Genomic DNA, 22923 nt, shown 5'->3' with positions numbered 1-22923 from the left:
CGACGGAGACGGAGGAACTGGGAATAGGGAATGGCATTTTTGCATGTGGCGGGATGGGAAGAGGTATAGTCGAGGTAGTTATGAGAGTCAGTGGGCTTGTAGAAGATGTCAGTGGACAGTCTGTCTCCAGAGATGGAGACCGAGAGATCGAGAAAGGGGAGAGAAGTGTCCGAGATAGACCAAGTGAATTTGAGGGTTGGGTGGAAGTTAGAAGTAAACTTGATGAAATTGATGAGCTCAGCATGGGTGCAGGAAGCAGCACCAATGTAGTCGTCAATGTAGTGAAGGAAAAGTTGGGGAGCAGTACCAGTATAGATTTGGAGCATAGACTCTTCCACATAACCAACGAAGAGGCACCTACCAGCCTTCTCCTGCCCACCCTCCCCCCACCTTCTTTATAGAGCCTTTGCCCCTTCCCTCTTCAGTCCTGACAAAGGGTTCCGGCCCAAAACGTTGACTGATCGTTTCCACGGATGCTGCCCGACTTGCTGAGTTCCTCCAGCATGTTGATAGATTCTTGATTGGTCAGGGCATGAAGGGGAGAAGGCAGGAATTTGGGGCTGAGAGGGAAAATGGATCAGCCATGATGAAATGGCGGAGCAGACTCGATGGGCCAAATGGCCTAATTCTGCTCCTATCTCTTACGGTCTTATGGCTATGGAGCTGGGCTTTCCACCATGGTACTGTATATCAAATTGACCATTTCATAAATTAACAGGTTTTCTTAGAACAAACATGTTGTTTCCAGCACAGCAAAAAGTAACGTAGTATTAAAAATTAAATACATTTTCAAAATGGACAATACCACTGGTTGTCACTTACTTTGAGTCAAACTGGTGCAATAGATCGCTGGGCTGGCAGTATCGATGTCTACAGACGACCACAAGAGCCACAAATGATGCCAGAAATATTGTTGCAAGGACTCCAATTGCCACGATAACCACCGTCTCCATGGCAGTAGCACAGTGTATGTTTTAAATCGGATGATCCTCTGAATTTCTATAATGCTTTTATGACTTCATTTTATCTGAAAATTAAGTAAAATGGTGACATTTCATTGACTTTGTTGTGAAGTATTTCATGGTAAAGAACAATTTAGACAATGCATTATAAACAATGAAAAACGAGGCATAGTCTGAATCGTTGCAGGAAGTGATTGCTGACATGTGATGAGTGGCAGATGTGCTTTAAACTCCCACTTGATCAAAGTGTCATTTGTCCTTTTGTGCTGTTAATCCAGAGAGCAATGACAGTGGAAACATTCTGTTCTCTATTGTCAGGAGCACTCCAAGGATACCCTGTTAAATGAATAACCAGGTTCAATGATCTGATTATTACGCAAGTGACAATAAAACTTAAGAGTTAAATAGGAGCAGACTGGATTACTTTACAGATGCCAATCTATAATTACAGTTTGTTCTAGTTGTGTTCTGTATGTTAGAATTATAGAAAGAATGGCTTAAAAATTAACAGTTTATGTAAAATTTAGTTTCTGATGCTACTGGATAAGATTGCCAGAGTGTTGCTGCTTGCTAGACTGCTAGAACTAGAAGTAAATGCTAAATTAGTTATGTACATCTGCCAAAAGCAAGATGGGCAAGTATACCCTGTGGAAAACAAAACAATGTCAATGACCTGAATCATTAATTCTGGTCCTCTTCATCACATTGCTCAGACAGTTGGATATTTCCAGCATTATCATTCTTTCAGCTTTCCATATTTGACTTATGCATGAATCTTTTTGGGTCTACACTGCCAATTCACATTAGCTCCTGTAGTGTGGATGGCAGGGTGGAGATATGTGTCTACCAAAGGAAGTGTAAGACACTCCTTCCCTCCACTAGCTTGCAAGTCACCCTTGGGCAAGATGCAGCACCTGCTTAGCCTCCCGATCAGGGTCATGTGAAGCCATGGGAGCAGGTGGTGGATGGTCATATGAGAAGCCAGTGCACATCACAAATCCTGGTTATGCAACCACTGATGCCAGGCAGACAATCTCTGAAGACTATTGACCCTGGCTGGAGTCACCTGTCTTGTAAAGACACTGCCCAGAAGGCGGCAATGGCAAACCACTTCTGTAGAAAAATCTTGCCAAGAACAGTCATGGTCAAAGACCATGATCACCCACATCACACGAAATGGCACATAGTAATAATGATGATGAGTATAATTATCAAAGAAGGAGCAGGACACAACTCTAATTCCAAATCAAATCATTGCTGAGCTGTGACACTACATCTCTCCAGGGTCCATAACACACAGTACTGCATTGATAATATCAGAGAACATAAATGGAAAGGTGACCAATCATTAATATTGAGTTGTCATATTCAAATAGGATAAAATTTATAACTTTAATCATTCAAACTGCTGCTTAAAACTTTGGATCTTTACATGTTTCTTCACTATGGGAAAGACTGGTTCAAGAGATTTGGCTATAAAATCTGCTGTTCAAAGTTTGCTTAGTTCCTGCTACATTCTGATGGGATCTCAATCTTTAGACCAGTGGTATTACGCAAACCAGCTCCCATTGAAAAGATATACAGTGCAATTACAGGTTCATTTGATTCTAGTTCAACTCTGAACGTGAGATATACAACTAAATGTCATTGGCTGCTGTCGGGAAAATTTTTGCAGCTGTGCTACATTTTTTTCTCTTTTTCTTTTGTTAGGCTCCCTCCAGGCATAGCTCAAATACCTTCTATAAATTTGCTGATGATATAACCATTGTTGGTAGAATCTCAGATGGAGACGAGAGGGCATACAGGAGCGAGATACGCCAACTAGTGGAGTGGTGTCACAGCAACAACCTTCAGTATGACAAAAGAGCTGATTGTGGACTTCAGGAAGGGTAAGACAAAGGAACATATACCAATCATCAGAGGGATCAGAAGTGGAGAAAGTGAGCAGTTTCAAGTTCCTGGGTGTCAAGATTAATGAGGACCTAACCTGGTCCCAACATTTTGATGTAGTTATAAAGAAGGCAAGACAGTGGCTATACTTCATTAAGAGATTTGGCATGTCAACAAATACACTCAAAAACTTCTATGGATGTACTGTGGAGAGCATTCTGACAGGCTGCTTCACTGTCTGGTATGGGGGGGGGGAGGGGCTACTGCACAGGACTGAAAGAAGCTGCAGAAGGTTGTAAATTTAGTCGGCTCCATCTTGGGTACTAGCCTACAAAGTACCCAGGACATCTTCAGGGAGCGATGTCTCAGAAAGGCAGCGTCCATTATTAAGGACCTCCAGCACCCAGGGCATGCCCTTTTCTCACTGTTACCATCAGGTAGGAGGTACAGAAGCCTGAAGGCACACACTCAGCGATTCAGGAACAGCTTCTTCCCCTCTGCCACCTGATTTCTAAGTGGACATTGAACCTGTGAACATTACCTCACTTTTTAAATATACAATTATTTCTGCTTTTTGCATGATTTTAATCGACTCAATATATATATATACTGTAATTGATTTATTTATTATTATTGTTATTTTATTTGTTTTTTTTCTTCTAGATTATGTATTGCATTGAACTGCTGCTGCAAAGTTAACAGATTTCATGACATATGCCGGTGATAATAAACCCGATTCTGATCCTGACCTCTCTCAGGTCTCTGTTTCCTGCTCTTCCACCCTCTTTTAGATCTCCACTTTCCATCATTATAACACAGACAACTATGGCTCCAGAAACTGAGGTCCTACATTGTGGAATCTCAGTAACTTTCTCCTCAAAGAATGCACCTTTGAAAGCTGTCCACTTTGAATAGATTGTTCTTTCCTGACCTAATATACTTGATGTCAAATTTCATTTGATATGATTCTTTGGGACTCCATGTTGATTCATGTTGTGTCAGGAATGGAGTTGCTGATTGTAGTAATACTGCTGTAGAAACACATCATTGCTGCTTCTGAACTCTAACCCTTATTATAGCATTGGAAATGCCGAATTTTCAAACATATGCCTACAAGTTGGATTCAATTGTGCATGATTTTCATGCACAGATCATGCCTGAAAGCCTATTTAAGCATTTATACTCTGCTAGTGGACATCTCTAGACTGACTGACGCCCACTGGGAAACTGACCAGAGACATCCAGACATGATTCATCTTAAAGCATCAGATGCTGACAGTGTCAGGTGACCATCAAATGGTGTTATCTGGTAGGCAGTGCTTATTTCTGTGTTTACTATTCAACCTGCATTTATAAATGAGTAGCAAATCCTGTAAATTGATTATGGACTGAACTTAAAGACCACACTTCTCCAGTGATAGGTTGACCCCTGCATCTGTCAGCCTCAGTTTTTCATCGCCACCATACATATAGCAGCAGAGCTAGGTGTCCCTATGCATAATTCATCACACAGATACATGCTACTATCTTTGCCAGTGAGATGAGCCCATGGTTAATGGCATCGTGGGGTCACTAGCAACATGGGACTTGACCTGTGCAGTAAAATAATGGGCCGAATGGCCTATTTCTGCTCCTATATCTTATGGTCTCATGGTTTTAAAATACTGCAAGGTGGAAAATTGGCCAGAAATTTTGAAGCTATATCGGTACGTTTACAACCCCACCCCCCACCCTCTCAGCTCTACAGCCATCTTCTCTGGGGGTTCTGATTCATTCCGCAGTGGCCATGAAATCTGCAGGCAGCTGCCATCAGGAACCATAAAGGTGAGTGAAGCTTTAGCTCATGAAAACCACCTCAGTATTTTTAAACTGTTCTTTTTATTGTCAACTTCCTGGTTTTACTTTTTGTAGTCTCCAACTTAAAACCACATGCCGAATCCATTTAATGCACCAAACAAGCATGGATTTCAGTCTCTGGGGAATAGTATCCCAACAGCGATGCAAAGATCATCTGCGGCTAGATAACAAACAGAGGTCAGGAGTCTCTGTCTCCGTGTTCTAATTATTACCATACGGTATAAATGGATTTAATCAGCCTGCAATTCTTCAAGGGTTTTTCTCTAATGCTGTTGCTGTAATGGTGGCCAAGCATCAAGTCCTCAAGAAGAAATGTCTGTGTATATCTGTGAACAGTGATGTAACCAGAGACAAGATGTTAAGTATCCCATCAGGCTTTGGAAGGACACACTGAATAGAAAGAGAGGAGGTAATAGAGCCAACAGTGATTCCCTCCATCAGCAATGGAGGGAATTTTTCTCATTTCCAGTTATTTTCCAGTACCTAGAATTTAAGCAGAGGCTGAACTACTGGAGCTGCCATTAGACATGAAGTGCTACATGCAGGAATGTTCGCAGGAGTGGGACTACAAGCAGAGGAATGAATCCCATTCCTGATAATCTGTCATAGCAATGAGGGTACATGTGTCTCACACACTAGGTGCTGGAGGCAGCGTCTATGGTGGGGAATAAACAGTTGACATTTCGGGATTGTCAAGGAAGGGGCAGAAGCAGATGTGTGAATGCATGTTTAGCACACGGTTTGAAAAAGATGAAAACTTAAAATCCTGAAAGGGTCCTTGACTGTCAGGAGAAAATGGAAAGAATATCACTTCTTTCATGGTAGTGTAGTGGGTTAGCACACGCTTTACAGTACCAGTTACCCGGGTTCAATTCCCACCACTGCCTGTAAGGAATCTGTACGTTCTCCCCATTACCATACGAGTTTCCTCCACAGTCCAAAGACAAACCGGCTGGTAGGTTAATTGGTCATTGCAAATTATCCTGTAATTAGCCTAGGGTTAATTGGGGATTGCTGGGTGGCATTGCTCAAAGGGCCAGAAGGGCCTATTCTGCGCTATATCTCAATAAATAAACAAATAAATAAATATACTACACATCTTCATTGGTGACAACAACAAAGACAGGATCTGAGTGCACTCTCTGGACTGCTACACTTAAGACAAATCCTGCCACGCAGTCAGATGTCTCTAAGTCACCCTATCAGCTTCCGTAGACTGAAAAAAAATGTAGATGGAGTCTCCTCTCCTTGAGTAAGGGTTGAGCTCCTCAATGAGCAGCAAACTCTGAAATGTGGCAGAGATCAGCAGAGACATTCAGGAATGTTCTGGAGACAAGGGAGTTTACATCAACTTTGACATTCTAAGAGCTAAGGCATTTGAAAGATTATAACTGAACATGACACAGCTGAGTGAGAACAAGGAATAGGCTTTGAACCTTTAAATAGCAAAGAGCGGGGAAATAGAGTTAGCAAAAATTGGGTGTGCTGTGACTAAGTAAGAACTGCTTTTTCAGACCAGTGTGTCTGAAAAATCTCACCAGATGAAAACAATATGTTTCAATAAAGTACAGGGAGATTTTTTTTTAAATCACTGAATAACGATGCGAAGAATTTCTTGATGGACATTAGAACACTGAGAAATCAGCACATAATTTTTCTATTCTGGGTTAACCCAATTTTTCACCTGCTGAGCACCATTTTGTTTGGAGCCGCGTGAATGGTTTCTGAACCCATGCTTCATCGTTCCAGGACAGATAATACAAAAGGCTGAAAGTATTAGACCATATGACCACATCACATAGGAGCAGAATCAGGCCATTTGGCCCATTGAGTCTGCTCTGCCATTACATCATGGCTCACAAAGTATTGTGAGCAGTTTTGGACTCCTTATCTAAGGAAAAAAATGTGCTGAAACTGGAAAGGGTTCAAAGGAGGTCTCGAAAATGATTGCAGGACAGAAAGGCTTGTCATATGAGGAGCATTGGTTGGCTCTAGGCCTGTCTAAAGATTTTAGTTTATTATCCCTCTCAACCTCATTCTCCTGCCCTCTTCCTGTAACCTTTGATGCCCTAACTAACCAAGAACCTATTAATTTCCACCAGACTCAAACACAACTTCTACCCCACTATTAGGCGGCTATCGAATAGTTCCCTAATACAATAAATTGGACACTTGACCTCACAACCTATCTCATTGTGATCTTGCATCTTATTGCTTGCCAGCACTCCACTTTCTTTGTAGCTGTTGCACTTTATTCTGCATTCTGCTATACTTTACCTGTTTCTCCCTCAATGCACTGTGTAATGATTTGATCAGTATGCAAGGCAAGCTTTTCACTGTATCTCGGCACATGTGACAATAACAAACCAATTCCAATATCAATTTCCTCATACTGTCAGAACACTATGCAACCATCATAATCACAGTGGCCTGGGAAAACCTACCATGACCACAGGCCAATGAAAAATGGATAGTGCCAATGGATTTGCCAAAGTCCCAAGGAAAGCATATCCACTTCTTTGCCTCTATTCCCCCGATGTCTGAAAAACATCATTACAATTGCAGAGGGGTCTACTCTTACTAAGCAAGAGGATAATTGTTTATTGGAGTACATCAAGCCAGTGGAACTAACCATAGGGTGGTGCAGTAGTTAGCACTGCAACCTCATGGTACAAGAGATCCAGACTTGATCCAGACAGTTGCTGTCTGTATATTCTCTCTACGACCATGTAAGATGCTCCCCAGTTTCTCTACTTTCCTCTCACATCTCACAGGCCTCTGTAACCTAACACTGAATGTAGGTCAGTGTAAAAAATAAAATCAAATGGAAGTTGTTTATTTATTTAGCGATACAGCACAGAGTAGGCCCTTTTGGCCCTTTGAGCCGCGCAACCCAGAAACCTCCAACAAACCTCAATTTAATCCTAACCTCATCCTGGCACAATTTACAATGACCAATTAACCTACCCTATTTATTGGTTGACTTATTGAGATACAGCACAGAATAAGCTCTTCCAGCCCTTCGAGCCACACCACCCAGCAATCCCCTGATTTAGCCCTAGCCTAATCACTAGACAACTTACAATGACCAATTAACCTACCCAGTACATCTTTGGACTGTGGGAGGAAACCAGAGCACCTGGGGAAAACCCATGCATTCCACAGGGAGGATGTACAGAGACTCATTACAGCCGATGCTGGTATTGGACTCTGAACTCCAACGGCACAACTGTAATAGCATAGCACTAACCGCTATGCTACCTGTGGTGACAATAAATTGGAAGGCTACACAGAAGTAAGGAAAATGGCAATGGGAGTAATGATTTGCTATACTAGGGGCTGGCATGGGCCTAATGGTCTGAATGGCTCCCTTCTTTGTCGTTATATGTAAAAGACAAGTCAGAATGATTTGAGCAGGAGGTGGCTTTGAAATATTAACCGGGATTTCCTCAAATAAAGTGGCAGCTTGTTTATTTTTCATCTGCTCTGAGTTGTGTTTCTTGAGTGCAAGACTGTCAAAGTGCAGCTATAAACTCGAGAACACTGATCTATGGCCCAGACAATCTCACAGGATACAGCAAAGGGTGAGGGTTCACAATACACTCAGATAATTTATTGTGTTTAAACTGAAACCATTGTAACTGTACAAAGGTCAATTTTAAGCATATGTTATTAATACCATGTGTGATCAATTGGCTAAACACTTTATTCGGTTTGTTCTGTCTGCATTTGAATGGAGGGTTAAATGGAAAACATTTTCTTAATCTCAAGCATTGTTTTATCATAGATTTTACTGCTTTGTTTTTCTTCATTTCCCAAACCTCCCTGCACCAAATTTGGAAAAGGGAAGACTCAGCATTATATCTTACTCATCTGCCAAGTTTTACAAGTCAGTCTTGGAAATGTTCCATGGCAGAATATCTGTCATGGGTACATGAAGAGTTCACCCTTTCAGAACCACTTCACTGCACAGAGAGTTCCGGTTGTTCTTTGATGGAGTATACACCCCTTCAAATAGAGAGACTGGAAAAATGATCTCGGCATTACTAAAGAAATCAGATCCAGCTATGGATTCCTGGCTTCTGCCCTCTTCTTTTCTAGTACTGATGAAGGGGCTCAGCCTGAATCGTCGACTGTTTATTCATTTCCATAGATGCTGCCTGACCTGTTGAGCTCCTCCAGCATTTTGTACGTGTTGCTCTAGTTATCAATTATTCACTTTAGAAGTAAAGACATGGTAACTTAAAAATAATTGAAAAATCAAAAAGATAAAAAGGGGGAGGTGAGAGTAGTGTTTTGTTTTAAAAATGGAGATTTTATGATAGAACATAGTACATAGGAAACCTACAGCACAATACAGGCCCTTCAGCCCACGGAGCTGTGCCAAACATGTCCCTACCTTAGAAATTACCAAGGGTTACCCATAACCCTTTATTTTTCTAAGCTCCATGTACCTATCCAGGAGCCTCTTCAAAGACCCTATCATTCCTCCTCCACCACCGTTGCCGCCAGCAGCCCATTCCACGCACTCACCACTCTCTGCGTGAAAAAACTTACCCCTGACATCTCCTCTGTACCTACTTCCAAGCATCTTAAAACTATCTATCCCCTCTTGTGCTAGCCATTCCAGCCCTGGAAAAAAGCCTCTGACTATCCACACGATCAATGCCTTTCATCATCTTATACACCTCTATCACCTCTCATCCTCCGTCGCTCCAAGGAGAAAAAGCTGAGTTCACTCAAACTATTCTCATGAAGCATGCTCCTCAATCCAGGCAACATCCTTGTAAATCTCCTCTGCACCTTTTCTATAGTTTCCACATCCTTCCTGTGGTGAGGCAATCAGAACTGAGCACAGTACTCCAAGTGGGGTCTGACCAGGTTCCTATATAGCTGTAACATTACCTCTCGGCTCTTAACCTCAATCCCATGGTTGATGAAGGCCAATGCGCCGTATGCCTTCTGAACCACAGAGTCAACCAGTGTAGCAGCTTTGAGTGTCCTATGGACTCGGATCCCAAGATCCCTCTGATCCTCCACACTGCCAAGAGTCTTACCATTAATACTATATTCTGCCATCATACTTGACCTACCAAAATGAACTACCTCACACTTATCTGGGTTGAATTCCATCTGCCCCTTCTCAGCCCAGTCTTGCATCCTATCAATGTCCCGCTGTAACCTTTGACAGCCCTCCACACTATCCACAACACCCCCAACCTTTGTGTCATCAGCAAATTTACTAACCTATCCCTCCACTTCCTCATACAGGTCATTTCTAAAAATCACAAAGAGTAGGGGTCCCAGAACAGATCCCTGAGGCACACCACTGGTCACTGACCTCCATGCAGAATATGACCTGTCTACAACCACTCATTGCCTTCTGTGGGCAAGCCAGTTCTGGATCCACAAAACAATGTCCCCCTTGGATCCCATGCCTCCTTACTTTCTCAATAAGCCTTGCATGGGGCACCTTATCAAATGCCTTGCTGAAATCCATATACACTACATCTACGGCTCTAGCTTCATCAATGTCACATCCTCAAAAATTTCAATCAGGCTCGTAAGGCACAACCTGCCTTTGACAAAGCCATGCTGACTATTCTTAATCATATTATGCCTCTCCAAATGTTCACAAATCCTGCCCCTTAGGATCTTCTCCATCAACTTACCAACCACTGAAGTAAGACTCACCGGTCTATAATTTCCTGGGTTATCTCTACTCCCTTTCTTGAATAAGGGAACAACATCCGCAACCCTACAATCCTCCGGAACTTCTCCCATCCTCATTGATGATACAAAGATCATCGCCATAGGCTCAGCAATCTAATGATAGCGAATCTGTACTGACTGTCATTTATATTAATTCCACTTTATTCTGTCCATATTTCCATCAGCTGCTCACCAAAGCCTACTACTCTCCTCCACACTATATGCAATTTATAGTACCCAATTAACCTAACACATCCATGTCTTAGGGAAATGGGAGAAAGCCGGTGCTCTTGGCTCCACAGGGAGAAAACTTCTCTCTGACAGTGTCGCAGGTCGATAGAACCTTGGTCACAGGAGCTGCAATGTGAGGCAGCAGTTCTACCAGTTGGTTCACTGTGTGGCCTTTGATCTGGATTCAGTAAAAACTGCAGGTGTATTGGAAATATGTAGAGACAAGAACTACATTTCTATAGATGCTGCCTAACGAACCACCCCTGAGCATCAGCAGGCTGCTTTGTCTGTCAGATATCCCTCTATGATGAGAAACAGCAATAATGTAGAATGTGCTGCATAAGTATAATTTCATTTTAGTCAAATCTGTCCCATCCTATTTATTTGCCCAGTCACTGTCTTCTTTCACTAAGTACTAACATCTACTTACAATTGACCCTGCCATTAGCCTTCCTCGTCTCCTATCCTACTTTCATTGTTAAGTGGAATTCATTGAATCCGTTTGTGTGAATATCGATATCAAGAGACAAAAAGCATGAAAGACGTTGCTTTATTCCAAAAGATTCTTCGGGGAACAGGTCCTGTCGTTCTCATCCACTCTGATTTTGCTTGACTCTTGGGACAAGTTAATCTTCCATTGAATTGGTTGGAGTGGGACACCTGACAAGTAAGTCAATTACATGCCCTGCATTCTTATTTCCACCACCCACCCCTACACAGTAGACAGTACTAAATTCTACCACCAAACCTGATAACATCCCTCCCCGAAATTCAGTGTATCACCACCAACTCTGCAGTTCCCCAATGTGCAAACCCAGAACTTCCAAACTTCCTCCTTCACTAGAGAGCCAGGTCCATCCCTCTTCCACCAGCATCTCTCACCACACCATCAACTCCCAAGTATTACAGAGCTCCAGTGCCCCCGCTTACCCAACTCCCTTCTGTACAGTCATTAATACCCTAAGGCCATCATCTCCTTGTGTGTCCATTAGACACTTCAATTTCCAGATTATTTACTTCAATTTTTTCTCTATAGATACTGCCTGATTACCTGGGTATTACAAGCATTTTCATTTTTGCTTCTGATTTCCATATTCATAAGATTATGAATTGTGGAAGAAAATGTGAGCACCACATGCTCCACAAATAGCTAAGGATCAATTTGAAAGATACCCAAGGGTTTTAGTTGATTTCATGCTTATTCTGGGCAACCTGTATGTGGCAGCAATCAATGGATCCAATTAAGCTAAGCTATAGCACCAGACTGTATATTGAAAGAATCAAACAGATCAGGAAAAGACATATTCAGACTATAGAGTTAGTGATCATAGTGAGTTAGTGATCATAGTGAGTTAGTGATCATACCAGATTTTGAATACCTGTTACCCAGATGCAATATTTGCATTCATTACAAGAGGACTAGAATATAAAAGCAATCCTGAGGCTTTATAAGGCATTGGCGAGGCCTCATTGGAGTATTGATAGCAGTTTTTGGCTTCTTAGAGGAGGTTCAAGAGAGTGATTCCAGGAATGAACAGCTTATCTTATGAGGAGCAATTGATGGTTCTGCGCCTATATTCGCTAGAATTTAGAAGAATGTGGAGCATCTCACTGAAATCTATTGAATGTTGAAAGGCCCAGATAGAGTGGATGTGAAGAGGATGTTCCCTCTGGTGGGGGAATCTAGGACCAGACTGCACAACATCTGAATAGAGGGGTGTCCATTTAGAATGGAGATGAGGAGGAACTTTTTTAGCCAGAGGGAGGTGAATCTGTGCAGTTCGTTGCCACAGGTAGCCATGAAGGCCAAGTCATTGAGTGTCTTTAAGTCCTGACAAAGGGTCTCGGCCCGAAACGTCAACTGTACCTCTTCCTATAGATGCTGCCTGGCCTGCTGCGTTCACCAGCATTTTTGTGTGTGTGTGTTGCTTGAAATTCCAGCATCTGCAGATTTCCTCGTGTTTGAGTGTCTTTAAGGTGAGGGTTGACAAGTTGGTGATTAGTCAGGGTGTAAAAGGTTATGGGGAGAAGGCAGGAGAATAGGGTTGAGCGGGAAATGGATCAGCCAAGATGAAATGGCGGAGCAGACTAGATGGGCTGAATGGTCCACTTCTGCTCCTATGTCTTATGGTTTTCCAATAACAAGTGAGTTCCCTTTGCTCTGCATTGATATTCACCAAGACTAAATCCTCAAAATATACTTGCAGCATTGCAAATTCTAAAGTACTCTTGTCTTCCAGGAGTTAAACTATTGGCTTTTAAGCAAAATCTTTAGAAATTAAAGAAAAACCAAGTCAGCGACTGTAGAAATTAACGCCCAGTTTCTATTCAATGTTACTGGATTCTCTGTACAACAGTCCCTTTCACTGAGGGAACAGAACAGAAAACAAATGCCGGGCGGTTGAGGTAAACTCCTCTTTAGTCCAAGAATAACCGAGAATTAGCATTACATTGTAAAGTCCTGTTCCCTTGCACTTACATGGAGGAGGATTCCTGCTAGAATTATTCTAAAAGTTTCTTGGCCAAGCTAACAAAAGATTAACAATGTTTGGATTACTGAATACTGTTTGGAATTCTCAGTGAATGCTTTGTTCTAATTTTTATTTAGTTGAGTTTTGTTAGCCATGAGAAGAGCAAGGCCTCACCATAGCAACATGTCCTTCTCACAGATTTTATTGCCCTACCCAGCCATGAGCCCTCACTGAAAATTCCTCTCCATGGCTTCAGTATTCCAGCAGCCCAGGCTTCATTACAAAAGATAGTTCAGAAATATAAGTAATAGGTTAAAGAAACAGTGGGCTTGGAAATCTGAAATGAAAACAGAAAATCCTGGGGCTACTTAGCAGGTCAGGCACATTTTGAAGGGTCATTGTTGAAATATAATCTTGAAAGATGGAGTAGTGTTGGGAAATTGTGTTTCCCAGCTGACACTGGTGCAAGACTCCCAGTAAGTTAAATTACAGGTTGAGTCTATGGTGAAGAAGGCAAATGCAATGTTGGCATTTATTTCAAGGGGAATAGAATATAAAATCAAGGAGATAATGCTGAGTCTTTATAAGATGCTAGTCAGGCTGCACTTGGAGTATTATCATCAGTTTTAGGCCCTATATCTCAGAAAGGGTGTGTTCAGAAAGGAAAGAGACCTGAGGAGGTTCACGAGGATGATCCCAGGAATTAAGGGGTTAACATATGAGGAGTGTTTGGCAGCTTTGGGCCTGTACTTGTTGGAATTTAGAAGAGTGTGTGGGGATCGCATTGAAACCTACCAAATGTCGGAAGGACTAGATAGGGTGGGTGTGGAGAGGATGTTTCCTATGGATCTAGAGGGCACAGCCTCAAAATTGAGGGGCAGCCTTTTAGAACAGAGGTAAGGAGGAACTTTTTTTTTAGACATTTGTCTGGGTTAAACTTCATCTGCTATTTCTCTGCCCGTATCTGCAACTGGTCTATATCATGCTGTATTCTTTACCAGTCTTTGGATCATCTGTAAACTTACTTAACCCACCCATCTACATTTTCATCTAAGTCATTTACTGTATGTACATCACAAACAGATGTCGCAGTATACATCTCTACAGAACACCACTAATCAGAGACCTCCAGCTAGAATAAGTTCCCTCAACTACTACCCTCTGTCATCTATGGGCAAGTCAATTCTGAATCCAAACAGCCAATTTGCCACAGATCCCATGCATCTTAATTTTCTAGATTAGCCTCCCATGAGGGACTTTGTCAAATGCCTTACTAAAATCCATGTAGATAACATCCACTGCCCTACCCTCATCAATCTCTCTTGACAGCTTGTCAAAAAACTCAATGAAGTTGGTAAGGCATATCTTGCCACGCACAATGTTGTGCTGCCTCTCCCTAATTAGGCCATGGGTTTTCAAATGCTCAAAAGTCATATCCTTAAGAATTCTCTCCAGTAACTTCCTGACCACTGACATGAAACTCACCAGTCTATAGATTCCCTTCTTGAACAATAGAACAACATTAGCCACTCACCAATTCTCCAGGACTTTGCCTGTGGATAGGGAGGGCACAAGACAAAGGTCCCAGCAATCTCTTCACTTCCCTCTCTCAATAAGCTCGGATATATCCTATCAGGGTCTTGGGACATATCCACCTGAATGCTTGGGACGCAACACTACCTCTTCCTTTACACTTCAAAATGCTCTAGCATATTCGTACTTTCAGCACTAATCTCCCTATCCTCCACATCCCTCTCCTTGGTAAATGCTGATGTAAAGTAGTCATTAAGGACCTTGCCCACATTTTCTGTATCCAAGCAAACGTTTTGCCCCCATCACCCCTCACCCTTAACTGGACCCAACCTCTCCCTAATTATCCTCTTGCTCTTGATATATGTATAGAATGACTTGGGATTCTCTTTAAACCTACTTGCCAAGGATTATTTTATGGCTGAGGAACAGTTACAGGATTGCCTTGAGTCAGTGGACTGGGTGGTGTTTAAGAACTCATTTGAGGACCTGAATGACTTCACCAGGCTCATTACAGACTTTATTAAAACAGATCAAGAATGCTACAAGAGGTGCAGGTATGATCTCCGGAAAGCCATTTCTCAAGCAAAGTGGTGATTCCAGACAAGACTGGAATCAGCGACGGATGCTTAACAGCTATGGCTGGATTTGAATGCCATAACTTTCTACAAAGCTAAATCTTGCAACATAGGGGACAGCAGAGCTTCGCTTCCAGATGAGCTCAATGCCTTCTACGTTCACTTTGATCTCCAGGATGGGGAGGAACCGTCATACACCCCCATGTCTCCCGATGATCCTTTGGTCTCAGTATCTGAAGATGATGTGTGGGCTGCCTTCAAGAGAGCGAATCCAAAGAAAGCATCCAGTCCAGACAGAGTATTGAAGACCTGTGCTGACAACCTGGCTGGGGTATTCATGGACATCTTCAACCTCTCGCTCCACCTGCTTCAAGCAGGCTTCAATCATACCGATGCACAAGAAGAGCGTGGTAACCTGTCTAAATGACTACCATCCAGTGGCATTTACATCCACAGTGATGAGGTGTTTTGAGAGGCTGGTGTTGAAGCATATCAGCTCCTGTCTGAATGGTGACTTGGATCCGCTCCAATGCACCTACCAAAGCAACAGGTCTACAGCAGATGCTATCTCGTTGGCTCTTCACACAACCCTGGAACATCTGGACAGCAAAGATGCATACATCAGGATGCTCTTTATTGATCACAGCTTAGCATTTAACACCATCATACCCTCAAAACTAATCAGTAAACTCCAAGACCTGGGCCTCAACACCCCTTTGTGCAATTGGACCTGAATTTCATCACTTATAGACCCCAGTCAATTTGGATTGGCAAAAAGATATCCTCCACAATCTCCATCGGCACAGGAATACCACAAGCATGTGTACTTATCTCCCTGCTCTACTTGCTTTACACCTATGACTGTGTGGCTGAGCATAGCTCCAACACCATATACAGATTTTCTGACAATACCACTATTGTTGGCTATATCAAAGTGGGTGATGAATTAGCATACAGGAGGAAAACTGAAAACTTGGCTGAGTGGTGTAATGACAACAACCTCTCATCCAATGTCAATAAGACTAAGGAATTGATTGTTGACTTCAGGAGAGGGAAACCAGAGGTCCATGAGCGAGTCATCATCAGAGAATCAGAGGTGGAGAGGGTCAGATACTTTAAATTCCTGAGTGTCACCATCTCAGAGGAACTGTCCTGGGCCCATCATATAAATATAATTGCAAAAAAAAAATGACAGTGCCTCTACTTCCTCAGGAGTCTGCAGAGGTTTGGCACATCATTGAAAACCCTATCGATGTGTGGTGGAAAGTGCGCTGACTGGTTGCATTACAGCCTGGTATGGGAATGCCAATATCTTTGAGTGGAAAATCCTACAAAAGGTAGTGGATTTAGCTCAGTAAATCACGGGTAAAACCCTCCCAACCATTGAGCACATCTACATGAAATGCTGTCGCAGGAAAGCAGCATCCATCATCAAAGATCCTCACCACCCAGGCCATGCTCTTTTCTCACTGCTGCCATCAGGGAGAAGGTACAGGAGCCTCAGGACTCACACCATCAGGTTCAAGAACAGTTACTACCCCTCAACCATCAGGCTCTTGAACAAAAGGGGATAGCTACACTTCTTTAAGGACTCATTTAAGGATTCTGTTATCTTATTATTTCATGCTCATTATTTATTGCTATTTATTTATATCTGGATTTGCACAGCTTGTTTACAGTTAACAGTTCCAGTTTACAGTTACTATTCCATAGATTTGCTAAGTATGCCCGCAGAAAAAGAGGATTGTATGTGGTGACATGTATGTACTCTGATAATGAATTTTATTTTGAACTTCCCTGGCTTTCCTAATGCCTTCTTTGAGCTCTTTGCTGGCTTCTTGATAATCCTCCAGGGCTCTGTTTGATTCTGGCTTACTACGATTTACATACTTTTCCTTTTTCTTCTTGACTAAATTCAATACGTCCCTCAACATCCAAGGTTCTCTTACATTGCCTTCCTTGTCCTTCCTTCTGACTGGAACCTACACTTTGTGGATTTGCCCAAAAACAGCTGTTCCCAATTAAGTCTCCCTAGTTCCTGCCCAATTTGCCCTACTCCAGTTTAGTACTCTCCCACAAGGTTAATACTTATCCTTATCTAGAGCTATCTTAAAACTTAGAGTTGTGGTCACTGTTCCCTAATTGCTCACCCACTGAAAGTCAGTCACCTGGCCAGCCTCATACCCAACACCAGATCCAGTACAGCCCCTTCCCTTGTTGGAGTATCTAGATATTGATTAAGAAACCATCAAGGATAAATCTCACAAATCCTGCCCCACTAAACTTCTTGCACTTAGAAGGTCACAGTACATGTCCCAGTGGCTGTTGGGGGTCTATAGTACAATCCCATAAGAGTAATTGCACCCTTCCTATTTTTGAGTTCTACCCATTTTAGACTCTCGATGAGCCCTACATTATGTCCCTTCTGAGTGCAGCTGTCATATTGTCTATGATCAGTAGTGCAACTCACCACCTCTTCATCACTTTTAACTCTAATACTCCTAGCATTAAAGTGCACACACTTCAAACTATCCATCCCATCACATCTATTACTTTGCTCCCATCTGCTTTTACTGGCCCTGACATCTACCTTCTCTCCATCCCTCCACTTTCTGGCCTGCTACTCTGGTCCTAACAAACCTCTACAAATGTACATTCGAAAATATCTTGACTGGTTGCTCCTGGTGTGGTACAGCAATTGGAATGCACAGGAATACAAGAAGCTGCAGAAAGCAGTGAACGCAGCCCAATACATCAGAGACATATCCCTCCCCACAATCTATAGTACCTATATGAGATGCTGCCATTAAGAATGCAACATCTATAATCAAAGATCCTCATCGTCTGGGCTATGCTTCTCACATCTACCATTGGGCAGCAGGTGCAGAAACCTGAAGTCCAACAATATCAGGTTCAAAAACTAATTCCCTTTAACCATTCAGTTCTTGAGCCATCCTGCACAACCTTTATAACCCTCTCAGTGTACCACTCAGCAACACTATGAGTAATTTGACCACTTTGCTTTACCAGGAACTTTTTATATTCTAATTGTGTTTTTTCTTGTAAAAATAGTATATAAATTATATTTTTCTTTAAAATGTTGTATATCTGATGCCATGCACCTATGACACTACTTCAAGCATGTTTTTCCCATTATATTGCAAGTAAGGTTTACATGTATTTTGTTGTCACCTATTAACTGGACTCTGAAAACTCATACCTTGTTCCTCAATCATGCTTTATTTTACTTGTGCACAAGGAGAACAGCATGGCTCCTGTCACCAAACTATTCTGACGTCTGAACAGAAAAGTTATTTTTATACAGAATTGGCTTATCAGTTATGGATATTGACCATTTGGTAAACTGTATATAATTGAATTTCTTATTTGCAAGATCAATCATCATTCATAATACAGGTGTTAAAAGTCAATAGATACTGCAAGCTAACAATCGATAATACTTTTAAGTTAGTAAAGCAATTGTCCCTTAATTGGTGTGTGTGTGTTGTTCGCATCTATTCATTATATTCTTACCTCGTCTCCAGAAAGCAAACTGCTATGCAAAGGGAGCTATGCTCTTCAAAGACTTTTTGACCTGGACCATCCGCACTCTATTTGTAACCTATCCTTACCTGGACATTATGTTAACCCTTGCCTTGCCATAACTTCCACAATTTCATACATGTAGTTGTGCACGTGACTGAGATATCGGGTTAAGGGGAGGAGGTGGAGGGGACAAGGGGGTAGCCTTAAATGATGACTTGGTGTGACTCAGAGGGTTGAGACAGTAGGTACCGAGATTCTGGCTCATGTGGGATTATAGGTCCTAGATCACTGGGGATTAGAAGTTCAGGATTTGTACCCTGGGTGATCAGAAAAGGGGCTTTCAAGGTCCGGGCCTCAAGGTGATGGAAGCAAAATCAGAGGATTTGAGGAAGTCATTGTTGTTTGAGGAGGAAGGGTACTGAATCAATGTCATCAGCATGTCAACCAAGCTCTGCACTGTGAAGGACAAGTTAACCCATCAGTAGTAACTCGCAGGATAACCTGTTCTAATTTCACTCAATATGTTGTAAACAATGCATTCCAAAGAAAATGATGTCAACACTTGCATTATTCAAGAGGAAGTTCTGTTAGGTCATCAAGATGCTCATCCTCTTGAGAGCACCTGATCAAATTTCCAGTGTAACAAAAATGATCTGGAAAATGGTTCATTGTGTTTTACTCCAGTTAAAAAGCAATCTTCAAGCTCCAAGCACTGTTGTACAATTGAATTTCTAGATTAATATGTCCAATTATGCACAACAGACTTTTGGATGTGCAGATCATAGAAAGAATAGAGCAGATTTATAGAAAGTTCCCAGAGAGGAGGATTTAGTTATGTGGACAGACTGGCATGCTCTCTTTTGAGCATCATCATAATTATGTGCCACTTTGTATGATGTGGACGATCATGGTCAAATCATGTCCATGATAGTTCTTGGCAAATGTTTCTATGGGCGTGGTTTGCCATTGCCGCCTTCTGGGCAGTGGCTTTACAAGACAGATGACCCCAGCCATTATCAATACTCTTCAGTGATTGTCTGCCTGGTGTTGGTGGTCACATAACCAGGACTTGTGATGTGCATCAGCTGCTCACATGACCATCCATCACCTGCCCCCATGGCTTCACATGACCCTGATCACAAGGGGGGTTGGTTAAGCAGGTACTACGCCTTGTCCAAGGGTGACCTACAGGCTAGCAGACTTGAGGAACAACTTACACTTCCTCAGAGCATAGCATATTGAAAAGCCTCTCAACGGAAGTATTCAAAGTCATAAATCATCACAGTGAATAAAGAGAAGCTGTTTTCATTAGTGGAGAGGTCAAGATCCATAGGACACAGGATCAAGCTGATTGGCCAAGGAATTAAAAGTGGCCTGAGTAAAATCTTGCTCAATGATTATGGAAACTGGCATAAATCTAGTTTTGTATAAGGAAATGGATATTTGCTTAATCAAGACTAAAGAGGTGGTAGAAAGGGACTAATGATTTACTTCTTTAAAAACTTTAAGAGCCAACTTATCACTTCTGCATTGTAACAGTTGTCAGTATATAAATGAGTTAAAAAGCAGAAGCCCTGTTTTATCTCAAGGGAGTTAGAATTTAAACCTTTAATTGGCCAAACCCCATCCAAAGGCTTGGATTTGGTTCCTAATTTTAGACAGATGAACACAGATTGACCAGAATGTTACCAGGAACATGATTTTTATTTTCTTAAGTTTAGACTGATGGAGAAAGATTTAATCACAGTCTTTAAAACTATAAAGATGTTTGTTGGAGCAGGTTTGGGGAAGCTACTGTCGCAAGTGAGGGATATTCAGAAAATGGTGGTGAACAAATCAGCATTGAGATCAGCAATCACATTTCCACACAAATAGAAATCTGAACTGCTCCCCCAAGCCATTGAACATTTCAGGATTTTAAAAGCTGTTAACTAGACCTAGGGTGCTGATTAGCCTAGGTAAGACAAATCAGGAGTGAATAGAAACATAGACAACCTACAGCACAATACAGGCCCTTCGGCCCACAAACGTGTGCCAAACATATCCTTACTTGAGAAATTACCTAGGCTTTACCCATAGACCTCCATTTTTCTGAGCTCCATATACCTGTCCAGGAGTCTCTTAAAAGACCCTATCGTATCTGCCTCCACCACCGTCGCTGGCAGCCCATTCCACGCACTCACCACTCTCTGCATAAAAAACTTACCCCTGACATCTCCTCTGTACCTACTTCCAAGCACCTTAAAACTGTGCCCTCTTGTGCTAGCCATTTCAGCCCTGGGAAAAAGCCTCTGACTATCCACACGATCAATGCCTCTCATCATCTTATATACCTCTATCAGGTCACCTCTCATCCTCCATCGCTCCAAGGAGAAAAGGCCGAGTTCATTCAACCTATTCTCATAAGGCATGCTCCCCAATCCAGGCAACATCCTTGTAAATCTCCTCTGCACCCTTTCTATGGCTTCCACATCCTTCCTGTAGTGAGGTGACCAGAACTGAGCACAGTACTCCAAGTGGGGCCTGACCAGGGTCCTATATAGCTGCAACATCACCTCTCAGCTCCTAAATTCAATACCACGATTGATGAAGGCCAATGCCCCATATGCCTTCTTAACCACAGAGTCAACCTGCTCAGCAGCTTTGAGTGTCCTATAGACTCAGAGCCCAAGATCCCTCTGATCCTCCACACTGCCAAGAGTCTTACCATTAATACTATATTCTCTCATCATATTTGACCTATCAAAATGAACCACCTCACACTTATCTGGGTTGAACTCTATCTACTACTTCTCAGCCCAGTTTTGCATCTAATTGATGTCCTGCTGTAACCTCTGACAGCCCTCCACACTATCCACAACACCCCCACCCTTTGTGTCATCAAATGATCCAGTCCATCTTCCTATGATGCCATGCAACAGAGACCAGCCCATCTCCAAATTGAAGAAGAATCAACCAGGAGACTGCACCCATTTCCTTAACACACCACTGCATAGTCAGATCTGCTTCTTCCCCTCATCTCTGTGAGTGTTTAAGTTCCTTACTGAATCCAACAGATGCAACAATTGTACCTGAAGCTGTCAGACTTGCATAGACAGGCACCTTCCAGTCTCCACCCAGCCAACAGGAGTCACCTACCACTCATTTCCAGCTCATTATCTGCAGCCTATTTAAACCCAGCTCTCACCCACAGCCCACACCCCTTGTTGACTGATTGAACCAGCCAGCCTCAACCAGCTGCTCTGAGGCGTCAATGTCCTTGTTCCCTCGTTGTGTTAAGTATCCATTCTCTCTTGTGTAGTGGCCCCTTGTGGCTTGTTATTTTGCAGTTTATTAGCAAAATGTAATTTAGCACTAAATCATCTCCACTACTCCACTTTTGGGTAAAGCCTCCTCTAAATTTCCTGACAGATTCATCATTAGACTATTCCTTGGTTCAACATACAGTAAGTTAGAAAACACAAAGCACTGCCTCTGAACTTTCTTCATTGATTTAAATCAGTTTCTGGGTGAATGCGTTAGAAGAGATCACAGGAGAGAGTTCCTAATAATTGGTTTTATCCTTTGTCTTTGCTTGTCCATACACACTAACTCTAGTGGCAATACAGCTCTGTGATACCCAACAACCTGGCTGCACCCTAAAGTTCCCACATAAGAGGGACAACAAAGTCACCCTATTTCTACACATAAACCAAACTAGCGTTCACTGACGCTGTTTCTTTTGGCTATATTCAGGGATATTCATGTATGGTTGAATTTGAACTTGAACTGTGCAGTGATAAAGGCACTGTTAACTCCTTCCTCGGAGCAGACAAGCTGTAATGTCATTATTGGAGGTAAAATCAATTCATTCCATAATGCCCAGGGATAGAATGTTGAAACTTTTTGAGTTTTTCCTCAGCTATAACCCATTCTCAAGGAACAGACAGCAGGCTGCTCACTGGCAGGGCAGCAAACTGACGCAGAGAAAAAGTAAAGCCACTTCTCTGCTAAACACCCCTCATTGCTCAGCATAATCAGAACTTGCCCACTGATGCTACAGGACTTCCATCTCTGGCTCTGTTTTCCTCTGAAAGCTCTGTCCCAGAGCCCCAACATAATCATTCAATCATCCTAAAAATAGCCACTCCCACAATAAATCCACTG

General features: G+C 42.3%; 1 protein-coding gene across 2 annotated transcripts in view; it reads right to left on the bottom strand.

Moving 5' to 3' along the window:
* tmem98 (transmembrane protein 98) overlaps window positions 1-22923 on the bottom strand; it is a 64852-nt gene that overhangs the window by 31448 nt on the left and 10481 nt on the right. For both annotated transcript variants that reach the window (XM_063037224.1, XM_063037223.1), the window contains exon 2: window positions 823-1027. In XM_063037224.1, coding sequence (XP_062893294.1) covers window positions 823-953 — 131 coding nt within the window. In that variant the 5' untranslated portion in view covers window positions 954-1027. The remainder of the gene's footprint in view (window positions 1-822; window positions 1028-22923) is intronic.

This window comes from Mobula hypostoma, chromosome X1, assembly GCF_963921235.1.
Source record: "Mobula hypostoma chromosome X1, sMobHyp1.1, whole genome shotgun sequence".
Lineage (NCBI taxonomy): Eukaryota > Metazoa > Chordata > Chondrichthyes > Myliobatiformes > Myliobatidae > Mobula > Mobula hypostoma.
Note: the sequence above shows the minus strand (reverse complement) of the source record. Positions and strands in the feature narration are given on the sequence as shown.